General features: G+C 37.0%; 1 protein-coding gene across 1 annotated transcript; it reads left to right on the top strand.

The window, feature by feature from the left end:
• The first annotated feature begins 5,539 nt into the window (after positions 1-5,539).
• csf1a (colony stimulating factor 1a (macrophage)) lies at positions 5,540-21,158 on the top strand. The gene is made up of 10 exons (XM_036559904.1): positions 5,540-5,873; positions 7,669-7,782; positions 8,021-8,083; positions 10,676-10,846; positions 11,869-12,058; positions 16,571-17,419; positions 18,876-19,057; positions 19,148-19,194; positions 19,301-19,356; positions 19,470-21,158. The coding sequence occupies exons 1-9, from the start codon at positions 5,841-5,843 to the stop codon at positions 19,329-19,331; spliced, it is 1,680 nt and encodes a 559-aa protein (XP_036415797.1). The 5' UTR covers positions 5,540-5,840; the 3' UTR covers positions 19,332-19,356; positions 19,470-21,158.
• The last annotated feature ends 873 nt before the right edge of the window (positions 21,159-22,031 follow it).

The raw sequence follows: 22,031 nt of genomic DNA, 5'->3' as shown, positions 1-22,031 counted from the left end.
CTCAGCTGTAGCCGCTTTTCTTGCATCACCAGCTGGAAACTTTTCCACAAAAGTAGAACGTAAAATGTCTCTCAATGTCCTACTTTTTACAAGGCTGAAGTCGCTTCTCATTCGAATTTTTCCGTTCCACCCTAAATGGTGCCTGAGGCACCACAATGTAACTGCTGCACCATTTAAGGTGGAGCAGGACAATTTGAACGAGAAGCTGGAGAATGAGAAACCGACTTCAGTTTCACACGTTTTTTTAGTGTTTGACAGTTTCTCGTTGCAGATTAAATGTATCAGGAAACCAGCTGGAGTGATTATAAATGCACATAAGTCTATTTGCCTCCAAAGTATGGATGTTTGTGTTAAATCTTTCTCTTTGCCTTTTCGTTAGCTACTAGCTAGGTGAACTAGCAGTTATAGGCTACATTAATTTCCGCATTTGAGATCATTTATTGTTGAAACTGTGTTTGAACGATCAGCAGAGCTTTATTTTACTGCAAAGGAGGATTATTTTATTTTTACCCAGAAATCTAACTCTGATGTGGAGCCCCCTCGGGATAGTAAAACAACCGCAGGTTGCCGACCCTTGAGTTAGCGTATGGAGGCACTGTGGCTTCTTTGGAGCACATTACAAAATGTTTCCACCCATTTTCCGCCCAGTTGTAGTTGCTGCCAACCAGAGGACCATCGATAAAGCGATGTCAGAGCTTCCACCCAAATCGAAAAGCACGATGCGAATTACAAACTATATCGCAACTTTTATTGCCAAGGATTTGCACCCGTACTCAGTCGTTGAGAACCAGGGCTTTCGCGCTATGTTGCACACTTCGGAGCTGAGATACAGCGTCCCGTCTCGAAGATATTTTACTGACACAGCGATTCCCCCCAATTCTCTACAACGGGACCAAAACCGATGTTATGAAATCACTGAAGAAAACAGGTAGAATAGCTGTAATCTGCTGTGTGGACACCCATTGTCACAGAATCTTATTTCACAGTAACTGCGCATTTTATTGCAGATGAGTGGCAGCCTGCATCTCATGTGCTCCAAACAAGAGCAGTGGATGAGAGTCTTCCAGTTGACTTGCCATATCGCTTCCATTTGATTTATTAATAAAAGATATTGGAAGTAAATTCATTATGGACTATTACAAATACTTCAATTTAAAAGTTCCAAGTCCTCAGACAGTGAGAAAATAGAAATTCTGTATAGAAAAAAAAGATGCGTCAAGATGCATCGATAATCATTTTATAATCGCATCGCAGCCCTATGAATCATAATCAAATCGAATCATGAGGTGCCTAGAGATTCCCACCTCTAATACGCCACATATACTTGGTTTATACTAAAATGGGTTCTTACGTAGGGTATGATTAATACATTTTTTTTTTTACTTCTTATTGACGCATATGTCTGGCCCTACCTAGCAGTACTTCATTCCATGGTACATACAAAGAACATTTTTAATATCTCAGTGCATGAATACAGAATTCTGTTGATGGTTGAGCTCATATATCTGCGCGTTCATCAGTTTTGCTTCATGACAGAAACCATTGTGTGATCATTTTTGTTCCTTTATCCCATAAAATCATAGGCTTATTATGCACTTAGGCTTATTATTCAGTTATTACAGGGACTTCAATGCAAACTGGTGGAGCTACTCTTAGATTATACACAGGGTGTCCCAAAAAACTTGACATCATTTCATAGTCTAATAACATAGACAGTTCTCCCTCAAATGATCTTAAATGTAAACAAAATGTGTAAAAACTAACCAAGTTTAATTTGTAATGTTTTTTTTTTCAGGTTGAAGAATGGCGTTCACTAGAAATGAAAAGGCATTTTGTGTGTTAGAATATGCTCAAACACAGTCAAACAAGAGTGTGTAGCATGCATTTTCAAGAAAATTCAATAAAAATGCACCAACTGGAAAGCAGATTTGGACATGGCACAAAAAATTAAAAGAGGAAGCCTGTCTGTGCAGGGCAAAGGGATCTGGACGACCACCAGTATCGGAAGATATTACATTTGTGAAGCTTTGTGAAATCGGTTATAAAATCTACATCCCACTGAATTTTTTGTTTGAATTTTGATAATAAATCTTGTATTGTTCAACATGTAATATTGTGCCTTAACATTTGTATTGTGCCTATTTCATTTCGTTTGCCTAGGACATGTAGTTACTCAGATATTCACATCTCAAATGATGTACATTTTTTTGGGACACCCTGTATAATCTAAGAATGTCTTAGAATCCATATATAAGTGTGTAATAAAACTTTGGGCCCGTGGGTGGATCGCCATTTAAGGGGTTAACAACGTACCAGTTAATTTTGTTGTATTTTGCCGTGTCTCTGTGACTTTTTAGTTTAATTATAATTCTAAAGAGTCACTGTGGTCTGATTTACCCTGCTTTACAGGTGTTGACACGTCTTTGGTTCTCATGTTAAAGGACAACATACAACAGGCTCCAGATGCACATGTCACATTTGGAATGAGCTCTTCACTTTTTGTTAGCTTTCTTATGCAAGAACTGATGATGCAGTGACACAAAGCTGGCCAAGTCACAACTGACCCACCAACTGTCAAACTGCATACAGTCCCCTGAAATGGGAAATGTATAAAAGAAGGATTGTGATTTCTATATGGTTCACCCAATATAGAAGTAAATACTCTCCAATTAAAGTTAACATTTTGCACTTTACCCTCATTGCTTCATTTCCTTCCCTTTACCCTCATGTTCATTGCCATGAACAATATAAACAAAAAAGGAAGTCAGTTATAATATTTTCGAAGGCCTAATAAGTAGCAGCATTAGGTTTTGTGTATCTTGTGTCAGAACAGTACAACAAAAAAATACCTACCCCATTTTGCTCATGTAAATGAATACAGTCATTCTTCTAACACGTTTAAAAATTGTAAACAAAATAAAAAATAAGGTTTACTTTTGCAATTTATAATGCTTTCCAGAAACCTGCATTCAAGACAGCTATATTTACTCTTCCTCTTTTGTGTAGTTTAATCTAGTTTAATCTCTATTATTGCTCATTGCATTTTTGTCTACATGTAAAACATGTGCCAGGATCATGTGGTTATTATCCACTCATTTTGTGAAATAACTATAGGCTTGACAAGCTCTATCTATTTTGACATACAGGTCTGATTCTGTCCCTTGGCGCCACTAACATTACCCCTTGCTAATTTGATTACTAGTGCAAATATGAACGCACTGGTACTAATGAGTAGAAATGAGTAGATTATATGGACAAGAAGAGCTGATCCCAGATCGTTTATAGTCTAAAAATATTCTAATGTAATCTAATATGGCTGAACAGAGCCAATAAGGGTTTTTTATGTTCACCAAATGAATCATGTGCATGCTGTAATCTTGGGTCTCCATGTCCAACTAATGTACCCATTTTCAACAACAGATATGCATTTTATTGTTGTTTGATGATGGTATTAATAGGCTTAAAATGTGTGTTAGCATCTCAAGATACGCTCACATAGAATTTTTTTTGTCATGTATCCTGCTGCAGCATCATGCTATGTTTATTTGTAGTTTAGGGTGGAGAAACTGAACAGTAATTTAATAATATTTTGTAGGAACTAAAAACAGGATGTTCTGAGCAGTTTTCGCTTGACAGTGTAAAAATATTTAACCATAAAGAGCAAGTTTGCCTTGTATACATCTTGTAGCACTACTGAGACTATTTTTTATTTCAACTGGAACTGCTGGCTGCAAGAATTACCACATTCCAAAACTATAAATCCTTACATTCTTCAGACTCAAGGTGCACACTAAATAGTACTCCACTGACTGCCAAATTGGTGCAATGGGCACAATTCTGCCTGTTTCTACAGAATAATGACAGTTAGTGGAGACAGAGCCTGTGTTCAGAGACTGTGTAATTAGATAATAGATCAAACCCTTGTGCTGGAAACTTGTAATCTAAAAACATAAGCGTGGTGCTCTTCCCCCTTCTGCTTACGATAATATTCTAAGTGGCAAATGACGTACATCCTGGACACATGATCAATTTGTCATGAAACAAGTCCTTTTTGCCTCTTGTCAAAAAAAGACTATAGGAGTGTAAAATGCCATCCAAGTAGGACTGTCATATTTACTCGATGAAAGTCAATTACACAAAAAGTGTGATTAATCATTGTCATGATCATAATGTATATTTTTAACTCTCCTACTGATTTATAAACACGCACATTTATATGTAGTACTGTGCAGGTTAGGTTAGAGACCACCTTCATGTATCTCATTTCCAGTCAAAACGGCCTTTATGTTTGAATTATTCAATTTGAACTACATATCAAACTTTGCCTTCATTACAGCTTCCATTCTTTTTGGGTTTTGCTTTCAGTTTTTATAGAAATCTGCAGAGATATTTTTCCACATTTCCAAAGTTCAACTTTAGAAAGTGCTTTCACCTTCTGCTCTCACGCTTCAAGTAATCCCCAGCAAATTCTATGATGTTGAGGTCTGAACTCTGGAGTGGCCAGTCTATTGTACTCAGAACACCAGCAGCTTCTTTGTTGGAATTTTTTGTCCACTTTCTAGACAATTTCACATAACATTGTTCTTGACTATACTGAACCATAAATAATGCATTCTCCATCAATCTGAAGAACGTTCATGGTTCTATATAGAACCATTGTCTTTACTAAAGAACCATCTTCATATTAAGCTTTTTAATGGGGGGGGGGATTTTTACCCAATTTTCTCCCAATTTAGTACTCTCCACCTGTCACACAATACTATCAACGCTAGGAGGGTGAACGCTAACACAGGCTTCCTCCGAGACCTGTGAAGCCAGCCACTGCATCTTTTCGAACTGCTGCTCATGCAACGTCATCGGACTGCTGAACACGCTCGGAGGAAAGCGCCAACCACCAAAATAAATACTGTCATCCAAATGCCTGGTCCCCACTATTGGTAAAAACATTGTTGGACAGATATCATATATAGTATCATATCTCAGATCATATCATACCTAAAGCTCTGAGGGCCAGTTTCCCAGACCCAGATTAAGCTCAAGCCTAGATTAACAAGGAATTTCCAATGATGATTCACCACTAACACTGTGATTTAGCCTAATACTATATATATATATATATATATATATATATATATATGGATGGGGTTCCCTTTGGGTGCTTTTTCTTCATGCTCTTTGGGAGTTTTTCCTGCCACCATAACATACCACTTGCTCATTAGTGGTGTGGACCAGAGTTTCTGTAAATCTGCTTTGGGACAATGTCTCGTAAAAAGTGCCATATAAATAAAATTAAACTGAAATTATATAATATTATAAAATTATATCATAATATTATTATATTATAAAATATAATAATCATATGCGTTACTAAGTTTAAGAAGGTAGTAATTACTATGCAATAGCATATAAAACCAACTCCACCATAGCAGTGGCTGTTTTAATTGTAAACAGCAGCCGATGATTGGTCATTGGGGAGCTAATTCCCAGAGGCAAATACACAGACAAGCTTTGGAAGTGGTCCAGTCTGCAGGGCAGCTAAGGAGTGATTTCCTGTAAAAGACCTATGAAGAGAGTAGGAGGGATTCAGCCTAGCTCAGTTTACCAGTGCACCAGAGAGCACAAACATCTTCACACATTCATGCTGTTGGTACGCTTTGACAGACTGCGCATCAGAAATTCCAGCAACACGGACGTCCCAAAGGACTGGCTTGCATTTAGTTTTGGCTGCACAGAGAGCATCCTAAGAGTGACCTGCTCCTCCTTCGTCTGGGACAAGGCAAGAAGTGCAAAGGAACTCCAATGAATCTCAATGTGGACGCCTTTCCAAATGTGGACTTCTGATGAACAAAAACACACCAGCCCACAAAGCCAAGGTAAGAGCTTTAATGCATAAAACTTAGTCTTATTCTGTCTGGTGTTTGAACAGAAAGATGTCCCAGGAAGGCAGCTTGTAAATTTGTGCGATGCTCAAGCAATTATATACTATTACGAACGCTACGATCTTACAAACAGTCAGAGCGAGAACAGCTTATCCTCCCTCTGCTCTGCTGACAGGTGGTTTAAATGAAAAATGTTTCAGAATGTTCCTTCTGAACATTCGCTTTACGTCAAACTGTGAAGACCACTTTGTGCCAGCTAGAACCATCAGCCCAATCTGAATGATTAATAGTGGTAATTCCTGCCACATATTATTCCAGCAATTTATTACTTTATTTTTGTTCATTTTGAAACTAAAGAATAATACAGACCTGGACTAAATTAGAGTAAATCACAAGAAATTTCTTAAAGATGTATTGGTACTTAGCACGACTAGGTTATGTAGATAATCTTTGTAAAAAAAACAGCTTAATATCTACTTTTAATAACTAGTAATGCTTCAGGTTTCTACTAAGATGGCTAAAATTACATAAAAATTAAATATATTGCAATATATTATAAATATATTTCAAAACCTATGTAATACATTTACATATAATGTAACATATAACATATATTTTTACATATAATGTAAATTGATATACTTTCCCAGTATTGTTTATTTGTGAAATTGTGAAATGCGCAGTTAAAGATCGCCACATCATCTGCTCAAGAAACCACCCAAAAGTTGCTTTTCCTGCTTTTGGCAATTCTCTGACATTCATCTCTCAGACTTTATTCAGCCCACACTTAGTGTTTATGGATGCTGGTTCACTCTAATGTCAGAAAACCAAGATCTAAAATAACTGGAGAAACCAAAGAAGAGCGTGGTTTGCGAATTTCAACCACTTTTAAAAAACTGGGACTCATTTCACTGGAACTGGCAGGGGGTTTTAGACAACAGTCTTTTAAATGAAATGGAAACCATTGTTATTGTCACTCTACCCCCTTTGGTATTCTAAACTGTATTCCAACTTGTGATTCATTCACAGTTTCCTAATTACAGTCATACCAGATTAACCACAGGCTTTTTTAATAAAGTTTGTTTACAATGACCACCTGTGTTGAAAGTTTTTTGATTTGAGGCCTAAAGGCTCTCAGTTGCTTTGACTACTGTTAATATTCCTCCTGTTGCAACCATTTATCAGATTTGCAGTATTGTAAACAAGATTATTCAACTAGAACAGGCCCTGCCTAGCAAATATTTTGCAACACAAATATCACTTTGCTGTGCTGAGGCAAGTTGGCACTAAAACAGTATAATTCTTTTCTATAAAATTTAGGATGATAACGACATTTATGCTGTTTTCCCTCCAAGAACAATATTTTTTATGTTAAGTGTTATGTGTTCAGTGTTAAAGTGTTTCCTGGGGAAGGAAAAATAACTTCTACACATGAGAAAGCAGTGTATACTTCAGAATGTACTTTGGAAACCATTGGAAAGCCTGGTTATATCCTGCTAGATGTTTTTTAGAATTAAACTTAAATGACATTTTTTGTCCAGTGCAATACTGCTATATGTTAAAAACAGACTACAGTGAGAGAAAGGCATTTTTTTTTCTTAATACCAGTCAAGACCAGGAAATAATACTGACTTAACATCCTTTATTCATGTTCTTTTTTTGTCTTATTACGCCATTCACTGCTGCTAGTCACCGTAATGTGGTGATAGACTACAAATGGTAAAAGGCCAGATTGCAGTGGTTTGTGCTGCAGTTCTTAATCTTATTTGCACTTCTTGTCTGATTGCAGATAAGGCATCTGTGCTCCTTCCTTGTCCTGTGCTTGCATTTGGCCTATGGCGCTGTGCCAGGTCCATGTAAGCACTCAGTGACAAAGGACCATCTCCTCAACTTAAGACGTCTGGTGAGTAACACTGTTTTTATTAACATTTTCATGCCTATAATATGCATTGTGTTTAAGTGTCATTAAAATGTAAGTTAAGTAAATGTTACAGAGTATCACTGTCAAGAAAACAGGTCACATAAGTAGAAACCCCCATATTAACTGAGCTTAAAGTATTTGGGAGATTGGCGTCGCATAGCCTTTCCTTTCAGTGTTACAAATACCTATTTATTCACTGTCCAACATTTTCCAATTTCAGATTGGGAACCAACTTCAAAATGGCTGCTCTATTAGCTATAACTTCACAGAACGCCAAAACTTGGTAAGCATGTCACGTACACTTTTTATCTTTTCCTTGAAAGAGGTTGATGACTGGGTAAACCACACTCAAGAGACACTAATTATCCCAATTAGCATCAAGAACATAAGTCTTTGACTCTGACAGAAGGTTTTTCATGGTGAAATCAGAAACTTCTTCAAGTCTGTCAAATTAAATTAAATCAAATGAAACTTTAGTGGCTCAGTAGAAACTATTTTGGCTAAACGTGAAATGTGAAATAGACTTTGGTGACAACCCTTCATATGTGTTTGCAGTACGCAAAGGGTTTACCATAAAGAAAACACTAAAGAAAATAAAAATAGAAAACAGGCTTTTCCAAGTCAAATCACTGGCTGCTAGATGTTGCTTTGAAACACTGCTTTACCATTAAGTACTGTCTCATTTGAATGAGTAAGGAAGAGCAGGGCACATTTTGATTTTTGCTTAATAATTTTTAAAAAATTTGTGCAAGCTCAAGGTTTAATACACACTTCTATAAGCTCCATTACTTTGCACTGAAGTCCCTGTAGTTTAGGAATAATAAGCCTTAGTGGGTAAGAAGCCTGGAATGTTAAGGGGTTCATTTCACCGGAAGTGGAAGAAAGTTAATTGGCGGGCTTAATTGTAACAGATGGAGTGGCTTGTAACAGTCGCTAAGAAGTCTGGTATATTCATGCACAACACAATTATTACAATACAAATTTAGACTTGGGTGCAAACGTTTGGGTGCCTCTAGTCAAATTATCTTTTGCTGATTTTCTAAATGCAAATAAGTTAACACATCCTGAATTTAACATTGGGAAACACAAGCATAAAATGTGGTCTCTGCAAAAGTTATGGCACATGTTATATATATGTATTTTTTATGTTAAACTGTTGGTCAATGTTTTGTTCCCTGTAGAGGATGTGTTGGCTTACTTTCATTTAGAAAACCAACAAAATGTAATTTAGCCAGGGGTGTTCAAACGTTTGCATACAACTGAACTAAATAGGATTCCTAACCTAAATATATATAAATATATTTATCAAAATAAAAATGATTTATGAAAAGACTTTGTGTTAAATGTGACAAATTTAATATTGAACACAAAGTAGAAGAGCTGGATAAAATTGAAATGTATTTTGTTTGCCAGACATCAGTAGCATGTTTTTGATGAATCTGCACAAAAAACTTCCAAGAAATGTATCATTTTGAATTTATATACAAGATATGTTCTTTCATTGTTTATTTACGAAGGCTTAGTTGTAACACCACTTTACAACTAATTTCACTGTGTGGAGGCTGTACTTTAGCCTGGCTAAATATTGCTTAAAAATAGTACTATGTTACAGCCACCAAGAAGGCAAATAAAATAATATAGGTGTGACGTCCATAACACTTCACAGTAGGGTACTGTTCATAAGGCTACATGACACCTACATAAGCTTGTCATGACAACAGACATAACCCTACACAAATGTTTATAAATGCTTATTCCAACAGGCATCATTCGCTATTAAGGTTACATTTGCTAATTTTGATCAAAGTTAGCTAAAGCAGCCTGTCTGACAGATGACGCCTATTGGAATATGCATTTCTAAACATTTATGCAGGGTTATGTTAGTTGTCATGATAAGATTATGTTGGTGTCATGCAGCCTTATGAACAGTACCCTACTGTAAAGTGTTGCCCAGTTCAGTAATCGAAAAACACTCAGGATGAAAAAGTTGTTATGGTACAAAAACAGTCAACAGGGTGAATCTCGAGAAATATTTGTCTGATTGCTGCCATAATTCACAGATGACGTTGTTAGGGGAATATGACAACATGACTGAAAGCACTGTCAATTTGATCTTGTTTGACTGCATTAAAAATCCATGTTACATTTTACGTACCAGTTCGTTCTCTGCTCTCCCCTATGCTCTTGTATGGAATGAAATTTTTAAATGGATAGCTGTTCTTCAGAATACGGTATTACAGTATGGCATCCTAGGTATAACAGGGGTCAAAAGATTCTTACATTCACATCACATTCACATTACATTCACATCCAGTTAAATAGATGCATTTCAGGAATTAAAAATAAAGAATAAAAACAAATGATCATAAACACGGTAAAGTGCAACAAGACTTTTTGGCATTTAAAAAGTATTTGATATCTCATGAGCAGAATGTAAGAGGGTGTTTGGTTCTGTCTCACAACAACCTGTTTATAAAGGATTAAGGTACAGAAAACTGTTAACATTGCGCATGACATCATTAAAAGTCTGTGTGACATTATACGTTTAATTACAGTTTAGTACATTAAACAATGTTGTTCAGTAGGTTAACCTTCACAGTGGTTTAAGAAGGTGGGTTTCTTAGCAGTGTGTCATCCTTGGTCATCAAGTGAAAGTAATGGGGAGTGCAGTGGCACTTACTGTCCACTAAGGGTGCCTTTGTGAACTGCTGCACTAAAGGACATTGTGTTGATGTGATGTATTTAATTCATATGGAATTGAGCACACCTTTACTACAGTCAAGTAAAGTGAATACATCACTTATTTTAGTGTCTGTTGGATCTTACTGTCAGTGAAGCTGGAGAAAAAGCATGTCATTGCTTCCTCTTTTTTCAGAGTGACGTCTGCTACATTAAAGCAGCATTCCCTCACATCCTGGACCTTCTGAACACTCACTTCAGATATGGAAGAGATTCTGACAACTATAACTACATTAGCTCACTGAAGAACCTAATCTACAACATCTATTCACAGAAATGCATCCCTCCAATCAATGAGGAGATTGAGGTAATATGGTTCATCTTGCAAAATACACAGAATTTTCTACAGAAATACTTTTCCCATTTCCAATAATCCACTCTGTCATACTGTCCATTGGCCATTACAATTTTCAGTATATTAATTATTTAGAAGTAAATCATTTCTTCAAAACCTTTGATGGTGCAGACATACATCGTAATTCACCTAAAAAAAAGACTATGCCTTGTGAAACCATTCTGATCTAAACGTCTGGAGATGCGTACTGCAATGTACTGTACATAATACTGGAACAGTTGTTAATGCATTACAGATGTTTTGGGAGTGCCCTGTTATCCATAGCACATGGTCAGTTACTGCAGCTGTGATGACGGATGCTATGTGCCTTGGTCTCACAGCTTCTACCTCTATCTTTGTTCTGTGGTATTCGGTCCCCTACCACAGTGTTCCTCTCAGCATCCCTATGACATACCTTTTCTAATCTGTCAATCTCTTAATTATTTATTCATCATGGATGCTGCTTATTTGGGAAAATTTTACTTATACCTAACTGATAACTAGCAAAACACAAAACATGCGCTGTGATACCTAGTGGGCCCGTTACATTGAAAATGTAATGCATAGAGGTGTTTTCTTGCAAAGTTGGAGTATTATTTAATTTCTCGAGTTCAAAGCCTTATCAGCATCCAAGGAAAAAGTCACTAGCTGATGGAATATTTAGCCGAGATAGCTGACATCAGTGAGTTAATTTAAGATCGTGGACCTCATGGCAGCAATGTGATTTGTATTAACTGGAGATTTTGACTTACAGATATGCCTCCTAGGACACATCATAAGGCTAGGGAGTCTGGCGAGGACACAGCGAAATAATGGCAAAAGAAATTAGATTACAGATAGATTAAGCCTTAGATACGACTGGAGCCTTCGATGCCTCAGGATACCAGGTTCACTTGCTTTTAATGGGGTCTTAGCTTTCTATTTTAAGCAGTATATTTAGGAACCATCAATTACAATGATATTTTGCATTTTCCTGACATGACTCCTTTGCTTAGGACAATCCAGTGAAGTTTGCTAAGCTCTACACGACCTTGCCCAGGGTGGGACTGGAAAAAGCAGAGGAGGTCATTCAAATGTACCAGAATCTGGTGACTAAGAACGACAAACCTATGGAATGGAACTGTGAAGATGAGTATGCAGAGGACTCTCAAGAATCAACCACTGCACTTCTCACCCAAATGTCAGGTAAAAATAGAAAAAGCATAAATCAGAACATTTCTTTTTTGATTACAGAAATATGAGCTTACTTAAAAGAATTGGTAGAAATAGAATGGGCAATAAATGAAAAACAATACATCATAATAGATAAAAAAAACCCTTTCATGCTGAAATTAGTATCACTGATGTCAGGACAAAACCTTGTATCTACATTTTTTGTTATTTTTTGTTTGACATAATTTGAAAATCCAAGCTATACTGTATAAGCCATTGGAGAAGGCCTAATGATTAAAATTAAAAATATGCCAGTGTCTGTCAATTGATATAGTCATCATGTTTGTTTTATGTAAGCTCTGCAAATATTGCAGTACTACTCTTATTTTATTGTTAAGTTCGGATTGGAAACAAATGGGTTAAATTCTTGGACCACCCAAAGGAAAATGATAATTAGGATGTTTTCCCCAGTGGTAGGTACAGCCTAATGAGCTTTCCTATTGGTTAGAACATTTAGATAAATTTCCCGCAAATTAATGAATAGCCTAAATAGAATGATATCAATCATTAATAATTAGTACAACCCCACTTCCAAAAAAAGTTGGGACACTGTGCCAAATGTAAATAAAAACAAAATGTAATGATATGCAAATCATGTAAACCATATTTTTAAAGGAAAATACTACAAAGACAACAAGACAACAAATGTTGAAACTGAGATATTTTATTGTTTTTTTTAAATATATGCCCATTTTGAATTTGATGCCAATAACATGTGCCAAAAAAGTTGGGACAGGTGCATGTTTACCACTGTGTTTCATCACCTCTTTTTTTAACAGCACTCTGTAAGCATGGTAGTAAGGGAACTGAGGAGACCGACTGTTGTAGTTTTGAATGTGAAATGTTTTCCCATTTTTGCTTGATATAGGATTGCAGCAGCTCATCAGTTCGGGGTCTCCTTTGTCGGATTTTTCATTTCATAATGTGCCAAATGTTATCAGTGGTGACAGGTCTGGACTGCAGGCAGGCCAGTTTAGTGCCCGGACTCTTTTAATACTGAGCTATGCTGTTGTAATAAATGCAGAATGTGGTTTGGTGCTGTATTGCTGAAATAAACAAGGCCTTCCCTGAAAAAGACGTTGTCTCAATGTCAGCATATGCCGCCAAAACATGTATATATCATTCAGCATTAATGGTGCCTTTACAGATGAGCATGTCACCCATGCCATGTGCACTAGTGTTTAGGCAGCGGTGTTTCTGGATCCTGTTTATATATGCTTTCTTCTTTGTGTTTTAGAGTTTTAACTAGCATTTGTGGATGCAGTGACGAACTGTTTTCAGAAGTGTTCCTGAGCCCATGCAGCAATTTCCTCTACAGAATCATGTCTGTTTTTAATGCAGTGCCACCTGAGGGCCCAAAGATCATGGGCAGCAAATACTGGTTTTTGGCCTTGTCGACTGCATATAGAGATTTCTCCAGATTCTCCAAATCTTTTAATGTTTTTATGTACCGTAGATGATGAAAAGTAGGGCTGCAATTTGATAGTTCAAATAATCTATCGAATACTGAAACGAATAATCGATCCTTCGGATTATGAATCACTACATTACCAAATGACATTTTTTGTAGCTATTAGCTTTTAAATTTAGCTTGAGGTTGTTTTATGTATTTGCTAAATAACAATGAAGACAATATAGATGAATAACATTCAAGAATTCAGTTTTAATGAACTTTCCTCCAATGTTTTTTTTTTCCTGTCAAAATTTATGATCAAGGAAGTGCAAAGTAGCAGCAACAAAATAACAAATCTGAATCAATTTTCCTTTAATCAAGTAAATAAAAAATGTATCTAAATTTAACTGTTAAACAGTGCAGCCTGTGCTCTGTGCAATTTGCTGACTGTCTACACTTTGCTGAAACTACATTCTACAATCACAGATCTCTATTGAAGTCAGTGTCTGTGGTCCTGTGAGAGGCTCACTCTCCTCTACCAGCAGATACTCCCCGCTGCAGGGAAAACGCGCTCTGATGGAGCAGATGGGAAAGTAGCGAATGATTGTGGCAGACTTCTCTATGAACACTTAAATTTTAACAATTTTGTGTAAACTCTTCATTTCAGTGGTAGCTACCCTTTGTCCAGCTACCCTGTGTGTCCGCTGAGAACTACCTCCTGAAACTGTTAGCGAGTGGTGCTAAACGTTCGCAGAAAACAAAACTGTTAGCAGACGCTTGCCTGTGTTTGCCAAACTTGAGCGCACCAGTGGCCTCGACGTTAAGACAACGATGCAATGTTTAAAACTGTAAACTTTATCTGGAAAGTGAGCAGCGTCGCTGTGAATAATAATTAATTGCTTCTCTGTTCCAACCCCATTAACGATTCAAGAGAACATGCATTTCGAAATAGATGTTACAGCTCAGCTCAGAACATGAAGTAGGACGGAATTTAACATTAACATTAGCTAACTAGCTCGCTAGCACAACTATCGCCGCGTCCCAAACTACACACTTCTGTACTTCACATACTACACTAATGAGTGCATTTCTAATGGTACATGCGCTATTTTTACACACTTTTTAGTGTGCTAGTATGCGGTTTTGGACGTGGCGTATCTTACCGAAATGAATCTTCTTCATCCACTGAGCCGACAAGTTTCCTCTTCAGATGCTCCATCATGGAGGATGTGCTCCCATGCCAGCTAAGGTCGGCTTTACAAATAGCACAACTGACAACCTTTTTTTTGAGTTTAGCTCCCACACTTTTGAGGATTTTGTTCTTGAGGCTGCCATCGCGCTGTTGTTAACTCTCCATTAAGCGGTAATGTCAAAACGTTCCTAGTGAGCGCGAGAAAGACGTGTAATGACATCCCCAACTAATTGACTACTAAATTAGTTGCCAACTAATTTATTTTTTCAGTGTGAGAGAACGAATGACTTCTGGTCCAACTTATGTGCTCACATTTTTAACACTGTCAAAATTACTTATTCCTTTAATCTCAAAGACATTATTTGTTACTACAATAACTTAACTAACAAGCCTCTTGAGTATATTGTTAATTTTTTCATTCTACATGCTAAATTCTTTATTCATAAACAGAAGTTTACAAATTCTCAGCCAACCCTGTCCCTCTTTTTAGTGGAATTTAAATGACTACTCCAGTCCTTACATCTTGTAGAAACTAAGAAAAGTAATAGATTTTTGAATTACTCTGACCAGCTTTATGGAGAGACATTTGATTAACTGGCTTTCCTTTTGTATGTGTGTGTGTGTGTGTGTGTGTGTGTGTGTGTGTGTGTGTGAGAGAGAGAGAGAGAGAGAGAGAGAGAGAGAGAGTGAGTATGTGTATATGTATACGTGTATGTATCATTCTCCTTTAGACATATAGGTGTTATGTATGCAGGTTGTTGGGTTCCATCCTTTCTCTCTGACGTCATGATGTGCTTGATGGTATGATGATATTGCTGAGAGTACTGTTCACATATTCTTATCTGGTGTTGTCTGATAATGTATTTGCCTGACGTTGGTTGTACATTTCTTAAATTCTTTAAATAATAATAATAATAATAATAATAATAAATTGGCCAACTAATTTGGTGTCGATTTTAGTCAGCTAAGTCGAATAATCGTCGCACCCCTAATGAAAAGCAAAAGTTCTTTGCTAATTTACATTGAGAAAAGTTATTCTTGAATTGTTGCACTAAATCACAGATTGGCGAACCCCTCCCCATCTTTTCCTCTGAAAGACTCAGCCTCTCTGGGATGCTTTTTTATACCCAGTCATGTCACTGACCTGTTGCCAATCAGCTACCACCACAACTTTACCAGCCTTTTGTTGCCCCTGTCCCAACCTTTTTGGAACGTGTTGTTGGCATCAAATTCAACATGGGCAAATCAGTTTCAACATGTGATATGTTGTCTTTGCACTATTTTCAATTAAATATTGGGTTTAAATGATCTGCACATCATTGCATTTTGTTTTTATTTACATTTTACACAGCATCCCAACTTTTTTGGATATGGGGTTGTATATAAATAGTATCTAATAGCAAAATAACTAAAATGAAAAAACTCATTCTAAATAATAGTGAAGCAACCAATCACATAAACATGCAAACTTCATTCTTGTAAGCTGTAGAAACTGGAGCCATCAGACATTCAGACACAGCTGTAGAAAGTCAATTACATGACAATAAACCAGCTAATGGCAAGTCTGACATGTGGTAGTCATTTTAATTCATCACTAATGCAACTGAAAGGCTATTTCAGTCTGTGGGTGAGAGCAGGACAAAATGCTTAGGTTGCGGGCGGCACCAGGACAAATGATGTAGATTTTCTGTGGAAGTTTGCAGGAGTAGGATGAAATCTTGTGGGCGCAGATGGGAGCAGGACTAAAAAACTGGTCCTGTGCAGACATCTAATGCAAGGTTTTGGTCCAACAGCAATTACAAATTTAATTGGCATTATTACACATTTGTTACTCCTTGTTCAGACTTGATTTTGTGTACACAAAGAACATAGATGTAACTATGCCTTTCATTATCCCTAGGGACCCCAGAGTGCCACTGCTCTTGCACAAAAATGAGTTCTACACCTTTAAAGGCATCACTGCTGATCAAATCTTCTCTAAGTGCACCAACAACTATATCACCACCCAGTCCATATCTGGGACCTGTCTTCAGCCACAAGAATGAAGGATCTAGAGCATCTGAACCTGGTGGCAAACAAAAGACAACTAAATCAATACAAACCCAGTCTTCACCAGTTTCACCAGATTCTGAACCTTATGGTTCAACAGCTGGGGGTTTTCCCAACCTCATCTTTTCCACCACCCCAGATTTGACGGACGGAAAGATGGAGAGTTCACCATCATCAGTCCTTTCTTCATCCATTACAACCTCAACCGAATTACCAAGGATACCACAAAAACAAACTCTTCTTGTTCTCCACTCAGCAACATCTCAACCCTCTCAAAGAAGCATCACACCACTCAGTTCACACAGGAGCACAGCACTTTTACTTGCCAAGAGGTCTTTGGATACCAAAGACCAAGGAATACTGTCAGATTTCTACTCAGAACTTCTCCAGAGTTGGATTACCACAGCCACGTCTGAGCCTGCAGGAATTCATAAGAAAGGCCCACTCCTGCAGATCACTCCTGGAGCAACACCAAACAACCCTTTCCAAACACTTCATGTGGACAAAAACATAGCACCAGAATCAGCCACAGCTGCACCATCCTTGAAAATAATGGAGGATATTTCAGAATACTTGAGCCCTCCTGCTGAACAGTCTGCTGATGTCAGCACTCCTACGCATATCCAAACTCATCTTCACATGGCTGCTTCCTTGCCAGAGAATATAATTAAAGCCTTCAGTGAGGCAACAGACTGCAAAGGTGAAACTTTTTGTGTCTTCATTTGTTAAACTCCACTGAGCGCTTTTTGCAAGCTTTTTACATTTTACAATGAGAAATGTTAACACACTATTCACTCAAACCAGAGGTGAGTAGAGTAGCCTAAAACCATACTCAAGTAAAAGTATTGTTACTTCAAATCAAATAATGATTCCAGTAAAAGTATAAGTACCAAAAGCAAGTTGAGTAGAAGTACAAAAGTAGCAGGTCAAAACAAGTAGTAAGTACTGAGTTCCCTAGAACCACAGTGGAACTGAACTTCTTTCTATATTCAGCATCCATAGGCACAGGAACTTAACTTGAAAGTTGTTCTTCCTTTGGTGTAGATAAAATGACAAACTCTAAAAGTCAGAGATGTGACCAATCGCAAATCTGTGCAGATGCTGTCAGTCACAAAACAAAACCACCAACAATTTATTCAAGAAAGTACAAATCAGAGCCTCGAGTCGCTCTCAGGATAGCATGTTAACCTGACTCCCAACTTGGCTCTGCGTCACACTTAACTGACTCTGACTCAACTGACTCAATCAAGAAAGGTAGACGGCAGTAATTACTGTAATGCTGTTTTCCTCACAGCTCACAGCAGTGACAGATTTAATACAACTTCAATTAATGAGCCTTTCATTATAAAAAAAAAACCTTTTGAAGGACAGAAGTGCTACATGCAGTAAATGCAGTGTTTAAAAGGAAAAGGCAAAACTAGCGAAGGTTGCCTGCTAATCTAGCCAAAGTTCCCATTTCTCATTCCTTTAAAATTTACTACAGCTTGAGCTGGAAAAACCTGAGTAGCCATTACGCTAGATAGCTAGCATACTTACAAACTACAGACTAACCAACCATTTCAAGTTATTTTGCGCTTTTATTTTAATGACTGTAGTTACTGTGTTTAGTGCTTCAGCTCTATCCTTCAGACTGAAGACTCTTCTGTAACGAGACGTTTGTTATTTAAAGCTGTGTTGAACCTGACAGTTGCAGCCAATAACAAGACTGAAATTCTCTACTAAAGACTCACAATGGACATGAAGTGATGTCTGGTACAGATACATCAAAATTGAGTAAATGTAACCAGTCACTGCCCATATTTTACTCTAACCCTAACCTTAACCTCAAATTGTAATGCAATCCTAATCCTATCCTTAACCTTGATTCTAATCCTAACCCTAATGCTATTGAGAATCAACCAGATCATTTGTTAAGCTGTTGTGCATATGTAGTTCATCTTGCGCAGTGCAAATCTACACAAGTTAATGTACACTTAACATTTACATTTACAGTACATTTGAAAGCCACCAGGAAAGGCATTAAGGTCCAGTGAAACACTAAAATTCTACATGTTATGCTTGGAATTAGTGCACGTTTAAATCATCAAGCGCACAATACAGTGTGAAGTGCTTTAAGTCATGCTTTTACATGTTGGTCTTTTTTTTTTTTTCTTTAGATTCCAAATGTCAAAAGGACACTGAAGACACGAAGGCTTATATTTCCAGAGATCATGTAGAGAGACCCTCGGGGAAAGACTTACAGCTCACTAGCAGCTCCATAAACACAACATTCATAATCACATCTGTGTGCTTAGCACTACTGCTCCTCACTGCGGTCCTCTTCTACAAACAGCAAAGGGTGAGTCATAAGAGTAATGTCTAGTGCTGTTGATCAATAGCACAAAAATGTGGCATATTTCATGTCTTTTTTTATGCTGGGGCTCCACAGAACATCAGACTGCTCTTTCAGAGACCAGGGGGAACAGCAACACAAAGGTATTTGTTCAAAGATCTATTTCTATTTACACAGTAATTCAATCATAGTTTCTTATGGTGTGCTTGGCAACCTTCCAGGATTTTGATATCTTTTATTATTCTAAAGGTCGAGCATCTACGACAAGATAGAGCTATAAGATTGCAAAGGAAATAAAGGATCCGGTGAGTTGCTACAAGAATTGCTTATTGTTTGTTTGAAGTTTGTCAGACATCATTAACATCATGAAAGGACTGAAACGTTCTCTTTTCTCTTTTTTCACCTTCGGACTTGCCAGATGGCACATGACAACCATGGTTGGATGCCGAAAATCCTCATAGGAGAAAAATGATGCTTTCTTTTAATTCACCCTACAACCTTTTCGTTTCATTTTCTTTTCACCAGTGTTGTACATACATGCTGTGCACATAGAAATATTTAAAGTTATGTATTTTTATACAATAAGAGTTTACTTTCATTAAACTGTAACAGAACCGATTTTGTTTATAGTAAAGTTTATCTTTCTGTTAGGAGAAAATGCTGATAGATGTGAGTCACAAATAAAATCAAAGGGATTTGCTAGCTTATCAACCGAAGAACATTTCTAGAGAGAGCTGATGTAAATACCTCTTCAGTCTTCAGAGCATTCTTGCAGCAATTATTCAATCAAGTCATGACTTAATTAGATAAAACACTTGTCGGAGCTACTGAGAAGTATAAAATATTATTTGATTATATAAAGGCAGCCTTTTTGCTATCCACTGGAACTCAATACAATGTAAGCAACTACAGATGGGTGACAAATTAAAGGAGAAAACAGAATTAATGAGTGGAGAAACATGAGTGCTTCCAAAACATGCATACTCCATGAGACAATTGAGCAATTAACATTCTACCGTGCGCTGTGGCATATGTTAAAATGCAGAGCCGGCCCAGTTGACTTTGATTTTGGATCAAGATGGCAAGAGAAAAAAAGTATGAGTGACTTTGAAAGAGGATTCATTATCAGGGCATGGATGGTAGGAGCTTCAGTCACAAAGACTGCTCAACTGGCCAGTGTTTCAATAGAATTGTTACTGGGGTGACATTGCATTTAGATCTAAGGGAATCAGTAAGTAGGGTTGGAAATTCAAACACATTCAATGACTGTGATGCTGTTCTTTAGGTGACTGAGAATATCAATGCAGGATGTGATCAGACTACTAGACTACTAACTACAAAGAGAGGGATATTATAGTAGGTTGCAGTGAACAAACTCCTCACTACAAAGATGAATGCACATTTTAGAGTTGAAAGTGTAAAAACAGGCATGGGTCTTACACAGATGTGGACAATGTAATATGGTCAGATGATTCAGCCTTCAACATGTTCCCCACAAGTGGGTGGGTGTATGTGTGGCAACAGCACAGGCTGGACTGCTACAGTGAGGAGGTCTAGTGGTTCTGTCGAACTATGGAGGGCATTTTACTGGCATTGTTTGGGTCCACTCTGGCAAAGGGTCAGCGCAGGTCAATACAAAGCTGTTCTGACTGAAGACCTTTATCCTACACACATGAATCATTTCTATCCTATATCCTAGTTCATCCATTCACAGGGCACGAGGGGTCACTGAGTGGTTTAATAAGTACGAAAATTATACAAATCATATGCTATATTGTTCCATCCCACCAGCAAGTTTCAGAGACATTTCAGAATAAATGACAAGGTGCATTGAAGCTGTGCTGGCGGCTCGTGGTGGTCTAAAATGTTACTTAGACACTTTCCTTTAATTTGTCACCTGTCTGAATGTAACAGACCTCATGTGATTAGAACAAACTAGAAGGAAAGAAAACTCTTAATAAAACTCTTAACAAAACTTTCTTTAAACTTTTTTCTACCTTTATGTGGAGTGGGTAAATATGAAAAATCAAAAATTGAACTACAGTGAATAATTGTTTTCTTATTAAAACTACAGATTTTCATTAAAAGGTCACCTGTTGCTAATAAAGTAATTTGGTCTTCTATTTATTTGACATCATTTTGGAGCTACACTTAGTATTGTGCATTTAAAATGTTTTTAGCCTACTAAAGCATAGATGGATGCCAAAACTGACTCTCATTCAAATTATACAAAAGTACTATGATGTGATTTTTAAATAAATAGTACCTAAACTGACAAATTTTATATCAAAGTACTTAAGTCATTTTTCAGTAGGACATATCATATAGTCATACCCTAGATAGTAGAGATGCTCCTTAAACTACCTGACTAAGTAGCTGATTCTGTCGGTGTTACCAAATAATCACATATCTTTGGCTTTTAAAGGCGCCAAAAAGTGGGTGATTATTCTTTATTTGTGCTTATTAATTCTTTGTGTAAATCTTACATGATTACAGCTTATGTCTAAAATATTTTTAAAAAACATCTTTTATTAACTGAGGCCTACTCTAGACATGTATGGACATGCCAAAGATTCACCCCCCCCCACCTCTGTACAACCTTTCATTGGGTAATCATTAGCAAGATCATGACAGGACATGATGGGAAAGTGTAGTTATGGTACAGTCTGATTAGCCATTTATCAAAAGAAACTAAAGAGTACTTTAAATATATCAGATGCAAGTGACAGCTTGTGCATTAATAAGCATTAAATACTTAATTTTAAAAATTGTATGTTTACAGTCCTGTGCAAAGGTCAGAGACTATCCTTCATTTAAATACTTTACAGTAAAAACAGCCATTAATACAACTTGTTCAATTTTTAGGTGATATTTCAGAGGAGATTAGATAAAAGATAATCCAACTGCATAAAGAAGAAGCAAATAACTGAAAAGGAATAGTTTTTAGAACTGGAGATTAAAAATTACTAAAACATATAAA

This window comes from Colossoma macropomum, unplaced genomic scaffold (genome assembly GCF_904425465.1).
Source record: "Colossoma macropomum unplaced genomic scaffold, Colossoma_macropomum, whole genome shotgun sequence".
Taxonomy (NCBI): domain Eukaryota; kingdom Metazoa; phylum Chordata; class Actinopteri; order Characiformes; family Serrasalmidae; genus Colossoma; species Colossoma macropomum.
The sequence above is the reverse complement of the archived record's forward strand: the minus strand, read 5'-3'. Positions and strand labels throughout refer to the sequence as shown.